This window comes from Malaclemys terrapin, chromosome 7, assembly GCF_027887155.1.
Source record: "Malaclemys terrapin pileata isolate rMalTer1 chromosome 7, rMalTer1.hap1, whole genome shotgun sequence".
NCBI lineage: Eukaryota > Metazoa > Chordata > Testudines > Emydidae > Malaclemys > Malaclemys terrapin.
The window spans coordinates 105,441,648-105,459,050 of record NC_071511.1 but is presented as its reverse complement, the minus strand read 5'-3'; the positions used below and the strand labels follow the sequence as shown (position 1 = coordinate 105,459,050).

Below are 17,403 nucleotides of genomic sequence, written 5' to 3'. Positions count from 1 at the left end.
ATGGAAAAGGAAACTGAATAATTCCAGTGCAGAGGAGATAAGAGCCAGAGCAGGGGGCATGGACAGAGGCCTGGATGGGGGTACATTACTGGGACTGTAGGCTGTTGGGGGGGGGGGGTAGAGAAGGAACCTGGGGATTGGGGTAGAAAGAGGCTGTGACTACCTGGTTGAGAAGACCAGGAGTGGGAACCCAGTGGAGACAGGGTATGTAGGTAGGGAGCAGGCATATGGAGGCGGGGGAGTGGAAAGGGAAGTGAAAGATTGGATGAGGAGCTGGGAGAAGAGAAACTGGGCATGGGAGTGGGGAGGTGATTGGGAATGGCTGGCCAAAGGACTGGGTGAAGGGGTGACAGGTCGTTGGGGAATGAGCATAGTGGGAGGGAAGGAAAGGCAGAACAGTCTGTGCCCACTAGAGCACACTCCTCTCTGGAGCCTGGAATGGAACTCATGATTTTTGAATCTCACCACTCATCTGTGAAACCCTTTGGCAGTGTATATCATCCCCTTCTAGTGCTGGTCCACATTGGATGAAAACCTGTTATCAGCTACTCTTTTAGCTCAAATCGCAGAATGACTCAGGTGGGTGTCAATGTGACTTGACATGATGGCATTTCTGATTTTTCAGCTTTTTTTAAAAAACCTAGTAAATTATGCATACACCCATATCCCTCTGTTAAGACATTATTAAAGGTGCACAGTCAAGTAGGAAACCCCAAAATGAAGGTTCCCCCTCCATTTTGCATGTGCCTTGAGACAGTCTTGAATTACATGAGCACATGCTGTTTTTTTCCCCACCGGACACCTGCCTCATTAAGTACACAGGATGGACCTGCTCTGGGAGTTAATCAAGGCTGTGTAGTCAAGGCTGTTGTGTATAGAACCCCTGCTACATTTATTGCAAAAGTTGGAACGTGTGCAGTGATTGAGGCAGGGGATTGAAGGGAAAGAAAGGATGGTTTCATGGTTAAGGCAGTTGAATGCTGCCCCGGAAAACTGGATTCTATCCCTGACTTTGTCAAAGAGTTCCTGTGTGATCCTGGGCAAGTCACACCAAACTTTTCACAGGCAGCCACTAATTGTCATTTTATGGGCACTTGACTTGAGAGCTTGGGGTCTGATTTGCAGAAGTGCTGGGCACTCACAGTACAACTGTGGTCAATGGGAGCTGTGCTTTGAACAAAAGAAGGAGTTCAGGAGAGCTCACAGTTTCAGACAATATTAAAGGCAAACCAGCAAACTGTCCTGATGGGAAGGAAAGATAAGAACAGTAAGAGGCCAATATGGCTCCATCAGAACAGTGTAATGACCTGAAAATTAAAAAGGAATCCTACAAAAAGTAGAAACATGGACAAATCGCTAAAGATGAGTACAAAAGAATAGCACCAAGCATGTAGGGGAAAAAGCAGAAAGGCTAAGGCACAAAATGAGGTATACCTAGCAAGAGACATAAAAGGCAATAAGAAGTTCTATAAATACATTAGGAGCAAGAGAAATACAAAGGAAAGCGTAGGTCCTTTCTTAGCAGGGAGGGAGAGATGATAATGGATTACGCTAAGAAGACTGAGGTGTTTAATGCCTATTTTGTTTGTTTACACTAAAAAGGTAAATTGTGACCAAATGCTTAACATAGATAATTATAATTAATATTAACAACAAAAGGGATGTATTGCAAGCCAAAATAGGGAAAGAACAGGTTAAAGAATATTTAGGAATGTTAAATGTATTAAAGTTGCAGTTCATCCTAGGGTACTAAAACAATTACAGAACTGCTGGCAGATTATCTTTGAGAAATCATGGAGATGGGTAAGGTCTCAGAGGCCCAGAGAAGGAAAACATAGCATCTCTCTTTAAAAAGGGAAAAAAGACCTGAGGAATTATAGATCAGTCAGCCTAACGTTGGTACCTGGAAAGATACTGGGACAAATTAAAAAATCAATTTGTAAGCACCCAAGGGATAATAGGATTATAAGTAATAGCCACCATGGAATTGTCAAGAACAAATGCCAATTTGCCAAGAACAAACTAATTTTCTTCTTTACCAGGGTTACTGGCCTACTGGATAGAGGAACGCAGTAGACATGATATATCTTGATTTTCAGTAAGGCTTTTGACACAGTCCCACATGACATTCTCGTACGCAAACTAGAGAAGTAAGGTCTAGATGAAAATACCATTAGGTGGGTGCAAAACTGGTTGAAAGACGATACTCGAGCAGTTCTCAATGGTTTGCTGTCAAATCTGGGGGATGTATCTGATGGGGTCTAGCAGGGGTTAATCCTTGGTCCAGTACTATTCAATGTTTTCATTTATGACTTGGATAAAGAAATGAAGAGTCCGCTTGTAAAATTAGTGGAAGACAACAAGCAGGGAAGGGTTGCAAGCACTTTGGAGGACAGGATTAAAAGAATTCAAAATATCTGTGACAGATTGGAGAATTGGCCTGAAATCAACAGGATGGAATTCAGTATAGAGAAGTGCAAAGTACTACACTTAAGAAGAAAAAAAAATCAAATGAACAACAACAAAATGAGGAATAACTGACTAGGTAATCGTATTGCAGAAAAGGATCTGGGGGTTATAGAGAATCACAAATTGACTGAGTCGTCAACATGATGTAGTTGCTAAAAAGGCTAATATCCTCTGGGGTGTTTTAACAGGAGTCTTGTCTGGAGGACTTGGAAGGTAATTATCCTACTCTACTCAGCACTGATGAGGCCCCATCTAGAGTACTGTGTCCAGTTCTGGGCACCACACTGTAAGAAAGTCCAGTGAAGGTAGGAGAAGAAGTAATCAGCTGAATCTGCAGCAAGGGAGATTTAGGCTATATTTTAGGAAAATCTTTCTAACTACAAGGGTAGTTGAGCTCTGGAATAGGCTCCCAAAGGAGGCTGTGGAATCCCCATCATTGGAGATTTTTAAGAACAGGTTGAACAAACATCGGTCAGGGATGGTATACTTGGTCATGCTGCAGCGCTTGAGGTCCCTTCCAGCTCTATATTTCTGTGATACTATATAAAGTGCTGTATAATGCTAGGCACTGTGGAAAAATCAGGTCCTAGGCTTCTCAAATTGGGTATCCAAAATTAGTAGATACTTTTGACCTTAATCTGTCAATGCTTCACTTCCCCATCTGTAAAATGGGGATAATACCCACTCTTTTCACAGGTGTTTTGTGAAGATCAGTTGTTGTTAAACACTCAGATTTTATAGTGATGGGTGCCAGAGAAAAGCCCATGAGGAAATTAATAATACTGTGTTCAGAGCAGGGTTTGAAGAGTGTGCAATAAAGAAGGGATTGGGTCACACATTGAACCATGCGTATACGATATGAATCATCCACTGAATGAGGCAACGGTCCTGTGGGGGGAAAAAAAGTTATGTGATCATGCAATTAAAGATTATCTCATAATGTATCTGCTCAGAGGGCCAAATGAAGGTTCTACAGGCATTAGCATTACGAGAGATAGTTGCCTTATTTTGCATTATATTATGACAATTTCATACAACCTCCCCTCTCCCCCAAAAATATTAAAAGACCATTATTTAAGTTGAAAAGTCAAGCTCTCAAAAGTTAGGAAATGCTGGCATTTGCTAACTTTTGAGTGCTTTGCTTTGCAAGCCCAGTAATGTCCTTTAACTCTGTTTGTGTGTGTGTGTGTGTGTGTGTGTGTGTGTGTGTGTGTGTGTGTGTGTACGCATGCTCATGCGTTTGTAATTGGCATAATATAATGCATACTTTGTGAATGCATACATCTGTCATAATGGTAGTTTGTGTAAGTTAGGCTTCCTTCCTCTCGCTTGACATATTTTCCCCCCTATCATGTCTTATCTAATTTAGATTATAAACTCTTTAGACAAGGAGCTTGTCTTTGTCTCTGTAAAATGCTACCCACACCAATATAACTACATACTCATGTTAAATATAAAGAAATATAAGGCAGCCGTCCCTTTAACCTATAACATTTATTTTTAATAGCAGATGTATAGCTACATATTTATACCAAAATTCCAATGAACAATCAGCAGGGATAGCATCATGATTTGTGACTCTCCAGCAAGGTTACTCCTGGAAGTGCCTCCATTCTAGCCTTTCATTTATCACTCCACGTCAAACTAGTTTCCCTCCTTCCTGATCCCCTTTTTTCTCCTTTCTCTTCACTTTTTCAAGTAGGATTCTTATCTTGTTTCTCATGAGGAGGAGTTCCAGCAACATAACAAGAGTCTTTAACTTTTAAAAGAAACTGGATGAGTGTACAAACTCATTTTAACCCAGATCTGTAGTAAAATGAAACCAATATATTACCTAAAGCTGGATCTTTTTTCTTTAGTAATCATTTTTTCCTCCGTTGGTTTCCTTTTGCTAATTTGACTAAGGTTTTTAAGATAACATATGCTTGTAGCTGTCCTTTATTAAAACAACAAAAAAGTATTCAACAGTAATAATCCAAAAACTTTGCAGAATCAAATATTGGAAACTGTAGTGTTTTGGATTATTATTGTGGACTACTATACTTTTTTCATGAGTGAATATATTTAAAAATGCTGGGAACAGAACAAGCTTTAAAATTGCTGTTAATAGCGTGTATGGTTTTGAGCATAGAGTCTGCTGAGTTATAAACACTAGTTTGAAACATATGGTATGTGGGAGGAGATCTAGCAGCAAACTTGGAAATTCTTTTGGATTTACTCCTTATCTAAGAATCTTACATAATACACATTGCTCTAAGAAATAATATAGTAACAAATTGAAACATGTTGGTTGTTTATAAGGTAACAATTGAGAAATCATGTCTAAAAACAAATATTACAACAGTTTTGCCCTCATTGACATTCTGATTTATTAAAAATGCTATGCCAATAGATGCCTCTGGTCTCTGCGAGACTGTCTGTGAGGCTGCATTCTGATGCAGTGTGCTAGAAAGCATGGCAGTATCATGGGTAATTTATGAGAGGTCCGAGAAGATGGCTTTGGGTGATGGCTCTTTCAGATTGGGGTACTATATGGTTCTAGTTTCTCGTCCCTCCTGTTCAATGTGTATGTAAGGCCATTAAGAGAGTTAGTGGAGCAACATGAGTGGCAGTGTCCTTGTTATTCAGCAGTCAACTAATTTTCTATGACTACGTTTCCTGGCATGGTTGATGGATTGGCAAAGATTATCCGTTTATCCTCCTTATACTTGTAAAACTAATATTAGTGAGATTAAAATCAGGCCTACTTTTAGGCTTGGAAAGATTTGATTTTTTTTACCGGTATCACCCTATAGCCACAAACCACTGAAAAAATATTTCCACGATGATTGAAATTTACAGATAGGTAAAGTAAGAAAATGCTGCTTGAGAACTTATTAGCATTTGATTTTACGGCTATTTACTTTGCATATTTTAAAATACAACATTGAACATTTGTGTTAATGGTTATAAAGCTTAAACTTTTTGAATCTGTGTCTACTGTCATTAAATAATTGTCTGATCCTCTCCATAATTTTTCACATCTATGAAAATTTAAATAACCAAAAATAGAAAAAATGGTTAAAAATAAGTATCTGTAGTATCCATCGAAATTACAAAAAAATTGAATTCCGCCAAGCCTGCCTACTTTACAGCTTCATGTAGTCATTGCTCTGTAGTCTGCACTGGCTGTTAATTTCTGGATAGAGTTTCAGGGCCTACCTATTCTAGAGATTGTCTCTCTTATTTGGTACAGTACCACAGGAATTACAGTCAGCAGACATGCTTAACTTAGCAACATCTCTGGTTAAGTAAGAATGGGGCTGAAGGGGAAGGTATTTTTCTGAAGGCCTCTGAATTCTGGATCTTGTCCCTTCCTTGGTGCCCCAGAACCTGGATCTTTTAGCCGGTGGACATGATGACAATGAGGAGAAGTTAGATGCCTGGTTATTATTAAGGCCAACTATTATGGCATTGTGAGTATATTTTTATATATTTTAGTATTACTCATTTTAATTATTGTAAGGTGTCTAGAGCAGGGTATGGGTGCTATCAAAAGTTGAAATAAACAATTTATTTTTAAGTATGAGTTTCCATGTTTGTTTCTCAATAGCCTGCATATGAAATGTGCTCACTTTACAACAAAAAGATATTTTAAAAAATTGTTATAACTATTAACCCTGTAAATTTAGGATCAGAAAGCCAAGCAGATTTGTTTCCTTCTAGCATATCACTGTTAATAAATGTTCTACGGCATTCCATTACACCTGGGGCATCCCATTGCTGTCAGTGGGGTTGCACAGGTGTAAGTGGCTCTGTAATTGGGATTATTCTGCTAATGCACAAGAAGAATTAGCATACTGCTCACTTATAGCTATGCTGGCTCTGCGGGACTAATGGGTAAGAGTAGCAAAAATGTACTTTTCTCATTCAAGTGAATGAATATGATTGTGTGTAAAAGGAGCAAATCTGTTGAATATGAAGGTGCTGTTTTCAAATGGTTTCTTCTCAGATCAGAACTACACTTCAGAGGTGACCTGTGTAACAAGTTACTAAACGTCAGTAGCCTTAACAATATATTGAATGCTCCAATAACCAAACTGAGAGGCATTTGAAAACTGCCTTCTCATGTCACTTCCTAAACAGTTTTTCTGCTGTTTTTTGGTTGTCTTTTTTTGGTTCATAGCTCAAGATAATTTGGGGTTTTGCCACTGACTTCATGCCTGTAAGTAAATATGATGTATTCAGAATTTTTGGAGTGATAAGCCTCTGTAGCCTACCTTTCAGTGGGAAATGAAGGTGCTCAACTCTTCTGTAAATCAGAATATAAATTTACATGGTGATGTTCAATAGAATATTCCCAAAATACTTTCTAAAACACTTACATTTTGTTTGTGTTCGTGTATGTAAAAGAAAACCTCAAAACTAAATGTTGAAGACATTACTATAAATTGACCAAAATAATCTAGCATTGTTATTTGCTCTAGATCCCATTCAAAAAAGCACTTACACTTGATTAAAGCGAAGTACGTGTTTAACCACTCGCCTGACTAGGGATGCTTTCCTTTCCTATTTTAGTTTATCATATAAAATAGCAATGTTTATGCACTGATCAGGAAACTGTAGAATACTTAGCCATAACTGTCAACATTTATCTCAAATATTTTTTGTTTTTGTTGGCTTAAGTTCAGAGTTGAATTATTTTAGAATGGATAGCTGTTAATTTCATCTATTTGACTAAATGACAAAAATAAAAACCCAAGCATTCCCCTATGCGAAGAACTATATAACGGGTGGATCATTCCAATGACTGGCACTGGATTTCAAATATTTGTATCTGTGTGCCTTGTTTTATCTATTTACAAGTAAAAGTGTCTGATGACAGCTTGAAGGGAGGCTAGGAGATGTTGTGTATATGAAGGAGTTTGGCGGTCTCTTATACATTTAATAAAATCACTACACAATTTGGCCTGTTGTACTGTAGTTGGTACTGTAGTTGGTGTAAGAGTGGGGCATAACTAGGAGAGCCAGGACTTTAGTGCAATCATGATCAAGCTGGATTGACAACACTGTTTGGAGAATCTTTCTGTTCCTAACTCTATCTATTAGCCAGTACTATTTATCTTTTTAACCAGCCCTATGAATTTAAACATATATACTTGGCAAGATAAAAACAAGGATGTGTGGGTACACACAGGAGCATGTAATGGAACAGTAGGTATATTTGCAATTACTGAAACATTTATTGAGAATACCTCATGTGGCTTGGTTACAGTCAGTTCCTAATATACTTAAAGCCTAAAGTAATGCCTTTTGTATGTTCACTTTATTAACTAATATGTGACATGAGTACACATTAAGGCCTGGATCCTGCAAGTGCTTACATGCTTGCTTCACTGATGTGCACAAGTAGTCCCATTGGAACAGGAAGAGAAGAAATACCATTACACTTTATCCTCCACCACCCCACCCCCACTTTTTCTAACTTACCAAAAATATATTTTTTAATTAATTGAACTCAATGCTACTCGTGTAAGTTCTTTGAAGCTTTGGGGCCAAAGTGACTAGTTACTTTTGAAAATTAGGCCAATAGATTTATATCAAAATTTTAAAATTACACAGTTTTAAATTGAATATTACTATTGTTAAGAAACTACAAGTACGTTTGATACTTCACAAACAAGTGATGCACATGCAGTTGGTTATGCATATATATTGGCAGTTTTTAGTCTATAATCTACTTACTTTTTTTTTATTTTCTCTGTCCCAGATTGACTTTAATTTAATAGACCTTTTCATAGACTTCTGGCATTGATAGGTAAGGGAAACTTAGTTCTGTGAGGATTTTCTGCTATCTAATTAGCTTTCATCTGACAAGTGTGATTTTTAACCTATGAACTTGTTTCATTTGCAGCTGTTGTATTGAGAGGATTAAATTTCATAGACTTGAATAATCTATTTTCAATTCAGTTGTCAGAACTCAACATCAGAAGAACTTTAATAGCAAGGACAAAACTTGTTAAAAATAGCAAATACAATTTTAAAATTTCATCGGAGTAGAAAATGTCTGAATTATTTTTTGACGTGGCTTTCAGTAATATTTCTCAATAACTACAGTTCTGTAGTCTGGTTTAATCAGGTTTTTTTCTCTGCAGAAATTGACTACTAATCTGATTAATAAAAGAATCTTTCCAGAAGCTAAAATAACCTTGAATAGGTTATATAGAGTACTTCTGACCTTTCTGACCAATTTGAAATCTATTGTGAATGCTTTAGGATGTTCCCAGTTTCATATTATTCATGATAAATGCCTAAGATTAATGCACAAAATATGAAACAAAAGGCTAATTTTCCCCACGTTGATTCATTGTGTTAAAGAATTTAAATTCACAAGTGATTGTAATTTAAGCAGGAATGGAAAGGGTACTTCCACTAAGAGATAATCACAGAATGACACAGGCTGCAAAGATTTTATTCCAAGTGGGCATTGGACATGATTGAATTGGCACAGTTTCTGCATACCAATACAATTATCTCCCTTAACAATAAGACTTCATTAGACTTTAGTATTTGAGTTGTCTTGATAGTGCACTATTTAATCTTTTTCTTGTTTTTATAATCTAATTCAGTGGTATACCTCCATTTGTAAAAGATAACCAATTCTGAAAGGATGTATTTGTGATTTCAGATTTTGTGATCTTAATACTAATGTACTTGAACATTTGATAAAGCAAAATGAACGCTTGAATTGTTAAGTTTATTTTACTACTTAAAATTGGGATTTTTGACTACTTTCGTTATCTATATGTGGTCTAGAATTTACTGTCATTCCACAGTATGCTGCATATTTTTGTTAACTAAATGTTAGTCTATTGCTGTGTAATAAGGGCTTCATATTGATTCTTTACGGGTTATAGTGATGGTGCTCTCTGTTAATAGAAGTTTGACTTTGAATTTAAAGCATAAAGTAGGCTAATCTCTGTAAATTAGTAGTCTGCATCACAAAACCTCTGTATGATTTAGCACAATTGACTCATGAGAAGTGTAGTGACAGAACAATGGTACTACAGTGGCAGAACCCTTCGTTATATTTACACAACCATCTACCTACACTCTCCAGGTCTAACAAGATATTTTTTCACTTGCATTAAAGATAATGAAGAATTGACATGTGCTATAAATAGGGAGATGTAGTTAAGTTTGCTTACCTTGTGAAATGGGAGAAAGTAGACAGTAATATGTTAGTGTTTTTAATCCCTGCCAAACTGTTTAGTTTACTTCTAATAGCAAAAATAATTGGGGCTTGGGAAAAAGAAGATTTTGATCTTAAATGTGTATTATTGCCCTACTGATTTCTATAGAGACTTCAATTTTGGGCCCTCCCATTCTCTTTGTAGTAACTAGTGGGAATGTATGTGCCTGTAAGATCCAGTACAGTCTGAGTATCCAGTGAAAACCTCTGTTCACTGTCTATTTTTGCGTGGCATTTTTGAGGGAACAGAGACCTCTGTTTCCCCTCTCATTATTATATAGTTGACTTTCACTGGAATTTGGCATAGAGAATATTAGCAGTATATGGCCTGTGTTATCCAGCTGATGCTTATAATAAAAACCTGTATGTACAAAAGATTACATACCTAAGTGTTGTCAGGTAAACTTTGCTATAAAAATTTGGTCTAACTCCACATTATAATGTTAGAATTTCAAAAAAACTGCTGTTCTTTTTACTCAAAAGGTAAAAATCAAATATATTCTCTCTTATAAAAAGTGTTTAACTTTTCAATACACAGTAGAGCTTTTCCTCATATGATTTATTAGTTATCCATTTATTTAAAAGGGGGAAAAGTGACTTAAAATTAAGTTTTTTCATCTTTTCCTTTTTCCTCTTCAAAAGTATTAGCGATTCACTCTTATCAGTGGGGCAAAAAGAAACATCTAAAAAGTTACAAAAGTGATAGCAATCTCTGTGGAAAATGTAAACTGCATATTGACAAATATCGTATTAGTAATGCAGACTTAAAATGTTTGCAAATATACTCAGTATATTTTGACAAAATCTACAAATTCAACAAAAAGATAAAAACGTAAAGTACTGAATCATTTTTAATCTTCTTCCACATCATGATGGTCTTTAATTAGACTTCAGCTATTGAGCTAGATAACATTAATATTTTTAAAATGTCATCTTCAGAAAAAAGTTAATTACATTAATCATTTCTACATTCCAGTTTCTCAGTTATGCTGCACTTGACATTACTAGATGCAGTTGGGTAGTCAGCAGGGCAATTGACTCATTGCTGTAAAAGTGCTGTTCTGCTTCACTTAAACCAGTTTAAAAATAAAGAGGGGATCGCTATTTGAGAAACTCACACATTTTCTATTAACCTGTTTAACTTAAACATGCTTTTATATTGCACACAAAAACGATGTTAAGAGAACATAAAGGTTGCCAAGTCAAGTACTCTAAATGTGGCAGTTCCTAAATTTAAGGTTCTCTGTACAACATAATTTGTCCCCCTGGTGCATATGCATTATGAGGTTATCTTTAATTACGAGATCATGTACTATTTTTTCCATTCAGTACACTGGATGAATGGTACTCACTGCATACGCAGCTTTTTAATATTTTATTTTATCCCCCTTATTCTATATGTAGCCCTATGCTTTACTTACTGCACACTATGCAAACCAGACATGGCAAACCTGCGGGTGAAAAAACAGAAATTGGGCTTGTTTTTGGCTTAATTGGCTTGTGAGTTGCTTGTTGGCTAGTTTTTGGTTTGTAGCTTGTTGCTTCTTTTTTTTGATCAGCTCCTGGCAAGGGTGGGGCAAGCAGGGCAAGGTGGGAGAGAGTCGGGGGTGCACAGCGGGTCCACCACAGTCCCAGATTGCACGCCCTGGGGATCTAGTCACACAAGGTGTTGGGGTTCTTGGGGATTGGCTTGTTTTGGCCTTGTTTTGAAATGGGATTAGCTTGATTTCTGGTTTATTGTGAATGTCGGGGTGCTTATTTACCGCGTGAAAGTTGGCAACTGTGATGCAAACCCTTCTCTGAAGACCGAATTATTAATTTCTTCGTGTTTCTTTTATAGCATGTATCAATGTAACATCTGAGTGCTTCACAAATATTAATGAATTTATTTTCTCAACACCGTCTGAAGTGAGGGACTATTATCCCCATTTTACAATTGGAGGAACAGAAGAATTGTAGTCAAAAGTGTACATGAATTTTGGGTGCCCAAATTGAGACACCTAGGGCCTGAGTTTTCAGAGTACTGAGCATTGTATATGTTCAAAGCACAGCTTTCATTAACTTCAGTTGAAGCTGTGAATGCTCATCACCTCTACAAATTGTATCCCAGTGGCTCAAGTCAGGCACCAAGAAAACAAGGAACACTCAATTAGTGACCACCTGTGAAATGTTTGGACATTTTGTTCCAGCAACACACAGTAACTCTGTGGCAGAGGCAGGAATATAATCAAGTTCTCCAATCAGCTACCTTAACCTTTTTCTTACTGCATTCCCATTTCAGTCACTAAACTTCAAACTTCTACAACAAATGAAGTAGATGTCCCACAGACAACAGTCTCCTTCACAACATAACCCATCCCCAGAACATCCTGTGCACTGAATGAGGCAAGAGTCCTGTGGGGGGGAAAAATTGTGTTCATGTAATTAAAGACGATCATAATGCAGACACTGAAGGGGGCAAATTAACGTTACACACATTCTTAATTTTCATTTCTTGTCTTCTGGGTGCCTGGCTTTACCTTGTGTGCAACCTTAATGTTCTTTGAACATACTTTTTTGTGTATAATTTTCTAGATTTAAAAAACTAAAATTTTATTATCTGGAATCATATTGCCACCTATGAGTTTCATAAGCAGAGTTAGAAACTTTCGATCCACCACACAGACCTCTGCCACTTGAGCTAACTGAGTAAGTGATCGCAATAGTAGGTTTTCATCCTTTCTGTGGATCAGCACTGGAGGGGGATGAGACATTTTGTTAATGGATTTCAGATATTTGCTGACAGAGGAACGGTGAGACTCAGGAATACTGGATTCCATTCCAGGTTCAGGAAGGTGAAGTGTTCTCTAGTGGTCACAGACTCTCCTGCTCCTGTTTTTCTCAACCCAGTCCTGACCCTTTCTTTCCCATTCCCCTGTGGCCTGTCTATATCTCAGTCCTTTCCCCCCACCAGCTCTTTGTCTGAGTCCCTGTTTTTCCCTCCTCTCAACAGATCCAAATCTCAATCTCCTTGCCTAGCCACTCTGCTTCCCCCTTTTCCCCCCTAGGCTACTCATTTGATCTCAGTCTTCCCCTCCTAGTCTTCTTGCACAGCCAGCATATTTTTCCCTAATCTTGTTCTCTGAAACAGGTGAAGCATTTTTCATGAAACTTTTAATCTCAGACAGCTGCCCGTCATTAAAAATTTCAGCCCAAATGATTGAAATTAGGCAAAGTTATAAGCAACTGAAAGCAGGGTCTTATAATGGAAAGCATCAAGACACTTTAGATGGGGTTACCAGAACCACCTATAGTGAAACATTTTAAAGTAAATTTCTATATTCGTTTCCTATAAATTATAATAAATATAATGGGTGGAAAGTGAAAGGGAGGGGCTGTGTGACTTAGCTAACTTCAATGGTAGAACTATTACGGTATATACAGCAGTATAGGATACTTACAATAGATGTGCAATGTAGAAGGATGAACTTGCACATCTAGTCCTGATACAGCTCCCATTGAAGTTAGCAGAACAACATCCATTTATTTTAATGGGAGCTGGACAGGCCCTTACATATGTAGTCTACTTATAGGGTAAATAACCTGTCATTTTGTTCTTCAAACCCTTGCTCCATAAACATCTTAATGTCCCATATTTCTTGTATCAGAGATGCCTCTTCTACAACCTTTCTGCCTGAAGGGTTGGAGGCTTGTTAATGCTAGTAGATAATACACTGACTAGACTATTGTGTGCAATACTATTAGTTATACTGCACTACTGTATTATGTATGTGATTATGGTTCTTAGTTGCATGTGAAACGGAAGTACCAAGTGGCTGGAACTGCCTATTGGAAATAAACATTGTATCCGTTTTCTTAATTTTTCTTATTTTTATAACAGGTAAAACAAAAACAGAGCTCTTTATCATTTCAGGCTAGATTTTAATTTTGCAATCTGCTTTGAGGAAGGGATGGTGCATAGCTGCCCAGCCTCCAGAGCTGAGCTGTGAACAAATTGTGGCTGTGTTAGTTATGCTTTTTCCTCCTCTTCCCCTCCTTGCTTAGAGGAGGAATACCTAATTTGCTTTACCCCACTTCATACAGCAGCAGCATCACCAGCCTCCTGTCTCTATGTTTGTGATCATAGGTGGCTGCTGAGCAGAGGAGGTAGAGTTGGGGACTTCTGCTCTCTGTCCACTCTTCATTCACTTGTTTGCAGGGAGGGAGCATTGGGTAAATAGCCCCAGTTCCTCCCCCCGTATGTGGGTCACAGTCTGAGCAGGACTACGTAGAGAAATGAGGTGTGTGATTCATTATTTCCCTGCATGGCTGAGTAAGGGGTGTAGAAAGCTAGCTCGTAATTAATAGGCTTCTTGTACATTTTCTTGTGAACACAGTTCCCTGAATCCCTGAAATAATTTTCATAAGCATCTCCTGGACAGGAGACAGAAAAAGAGTTCTTGATAGGTTGATAATTTAATTCTGAGACATACTGTTTTTCATGTTACTTGCAATACATGAAGACATCCAATGGTTTTGTGTAGCCTTCACTGCAGTGGGATGACAATAACTGGGTTGTCAGTATAAAACACCTTATAAAAGTCATGACATAGCTCTGTCACACTCATTGATTGTTGGAGCACTTGCATTACAGAATAGACTGGATTTAAGCTGTTCAGTAAAGCGATATGATAGTCTGCAGAAATTGAGCTATGTATGCAGTAAATCCAAACTGTCTTCCACAATTGGTAGTATGAAATGCATGTTTACAACTTGTGCACACTGATTTCTCTCTAGTGATTAAAACATCCAGTGTTACAATAAATTTGGAAACTTTCTTGCTGTTGCAGAACTCTCATCTCATGTTAAAGGCTCTGGTAAAGAAATCTGTTCATTTCATAGCCAAATGTTGTCACTGTCTATCAGTTGCTCTGATGCTACAAAATCCTGCTTGCTTTATTCAAATTGGTTGAAAATATCCCAATGCTTAATGGGTGGCATCATTGTTAACCACGCACATGTGTATGCAGAAGGCAGTGGTTCATCCTAATGAAGTTGGTGGTGCTATTTAAGTTAGGCAAGCAAGATATATCCCATATGCTTTAATACATAATTCTGTGTATTTGATCTGTAGTACAGAAAGCATGACACTTCTGGTGATGGAAGTGTAATTTTTCCATATGTAGTGCATGTCTATCTGATTATGATCTGTGCTATAAGGTCTGTCCAATACTACTTCCCCAATCCTAATGCAGGACAGCTATGAAAAGCTATTCTAAAATATTTTGCTGCAGCACATAGTACAGAAAATACTATATACCCTCAGCAATATTAAAATGAAACCCACCAGTATTAATGCTTGGTACAGTTTGACATCAGAGGGGGTACATTGTTAATCCAGTTTTACTTGTAAATCATAAACCTGAGAAATAAATGATAGTTAAGAATGATCTTAACACTTTCACAAAAGGTTCATAAATGATGGATTAAATATAGAATTATTCATTTTAGAAGTCAATCTGAAGTGGCAACAACTAGAAGTGCAGGATTTTTTTTCTGAAAAACTACATAAAACATGCATTGCAATGCAAATTTAATGGATTTTGTGCAGAAACTTGTAGACTTTCATATATACTTCTCTGCAGAAAGTTTGCTTGTTAATGGTCTCCATGGAACATTAACTGTTACTTTTTGGTGATGGCAATCCTGATAAATAATATGATGTTTGCATTAATTCATTAAGGGCTTCCGTTTGGGAAAAAATAATATTTCAAGTGATTGCTACTAGGTAAAGTTTTTGTTTGCTTTGTTTAATTTTAGGTGATGCTTAGGTTGAGATCTTGGAGTAGTGAAAACTCCTCTCTCTCTTTGTAATGGTTTTTACTTTTAAGATCTGAAGTAATTTTGTAGGTAGAAGATAGCGTTACAACCTGTGTAAATGGAGTGGGTTGGGGATGCAGAGCTGCTCTACAGCCACTGCTGCAGCTTCCCCTCCCTGCTCCAGAGGGGTAATGGTCACTAATATAGGTGCGTGCATATCCAATGGCCAGATCCCATTCTCTTTGCTGCCACAGCTCTTCCTATGGCAGCTCCAGAGAAGCCTCCCATGAAGATTATCTGTGTGGCACATAGGTGCCAGAAACCCCTCCTGCTCCCTCCTCAAGTGCAGTGCAGTTGCACCTGTTGCACTACATTCAGGGTCTTCTCTAGGACTTTTGGTTATTTTTCCTGAACAAGAGTATATATAAGTTTTCTTTACAATGGTGCAAGATGCAAAATTACGCTGAAACCCTCCAAGTCATAGCGTGTTGCTTAAAACAGCCAGTTAAACTTGCAAAGCAGAGGTGAAAAGAACCTGCTTAATTCATGGACTATATGCATGTCCTGTATTTTAGTTTTAATATTAAAAATATTTTATTCATTGAATTTTATAGTGAAATAAAGATTAATTTCCTGGTCTTTTATTTCTCCTTTCTTCTCGTTGAAATAGCAATTTATAATAGTGACTAACATTTGATCTTGCATTGGTGGATAAAATCATTACTTTCACTCAATAAAAAGTGGGAATATTAGAATTTTTAACCTACCTATAGATAATACATGCACTGTTCCTGCATGTGTCACAATTAGCTGTGTCTTGACCAGTCCGATATGAAAGCCTACAAAGATAAGAACATGACATCATTACAAGTGGTTGTTTTATCCTTTTTTTGCCCTCTATCATTGCTGTTCATTGTAACCAAAGCTTTAGTTTTGTTTTTTCCATTTTAATGTTGATTATAAAAATCTAAGTGTCCATAGGAAATAACACTGTCCAAAATTAGTGTTCTTCAACTTTTTAAAGTTTGCGACATGAAGATGAGGGAATTTTGGAAATTATGAAGAAGTTTTATTTAATCATTAAGGGAGGGAATGTCATGATTCAGTTCAGCTATACACCTATGAACCTTTCTATAGAGAACTCTGAGCAAACCAAATTATGTAAAAGCCAGCTTTTACATTACTTTTTTTGTACACCAAAATGCTGAGTTATCATTTTATATTGCCTCATTACTGTACAATTACAAGACCTAGCAATGGTGTTTTAACTACTTTTCTGTACAGCCGCCTTAGAAATTTCAGTAAACCACAGAGGTTTCACTAGCAAGCATTGTACATGTATAATCTTTTATAATAATTGCATAAGCTATTAATTTGTACTATTTAGATGGTAACATTTTCTTTTGAAATTTTGCCTGTAAGGGGAAGAGGGCGCTTACAGTGATTATCTCAAAAATCAGCAAACGGTAGCTTTCATAGCATTTCCCGTACCTACCTGCCCTGTGTCTAACTTCCATCGAATATTGCTGTGAAATGCGTGGGAGACTTCTCTGAATGTCCCTTTCACGCCAGGAAGCAAACATATTATGGGAGGATCTGTTAAATTCATGGAAAAAGTAGAATATCTGTCTGTTAGTTTTTCTGTTTGTTTCTTATAATTGCTTCTGCTTTATGGGAAATTTTCTTACACGCATAATGGATTTTTAAATGGAAAACAAAGTTTTTATTCAGTGCCTATTTATGTATTTTGTGCTACATAAACATTTTTGGAAAAACTCTACATTGTGTGTGTGTGTGTGTGTGTGTGTGTGTGTGTGTACGTGTGTATATATATATATATATAGAAAGTGAAATAAAATAGTATAAACTCTCTCTCCCTCTTAGTTAACCAGAATTTTTGACTT

At 37.1% G+C, this 17,403-nt stretch overlaps 2 protein-coding genes across 3 annotated transcripts in view; one reads left to right on the top strand and one right to left on the bottom strand.

The window, feature by feature from the left end:
* DOCK1 (dedicator of cytokinesis 1) overlaps nt 1–17,403 on the top strand; it is a 566,139-nt gene that overhangs the window by 190,507 nt on the left and 358,229 nt on the right. The gene's annotated exons all lie outside the window — the stretch shown is intronic.
* INSYN2A (inhibitory synaptic factor 2A) overlaps nt 1–17,403 on the bottom strand; it is a 79,650-nt gene that overhangs the window by 9,199 nt on the left and 53,048 nt on the right. The window contains exon 3 of the mRNA XM_054033803.1: nt 16,267–16,338. Within this exon, the coding sequence (XP_053889778.1) occupies nt 16,267–16,338 (72 nt within the window). The remainder of the gene's footprint in view (nt 1–16,266; nt 16,339–17,403) is intronic.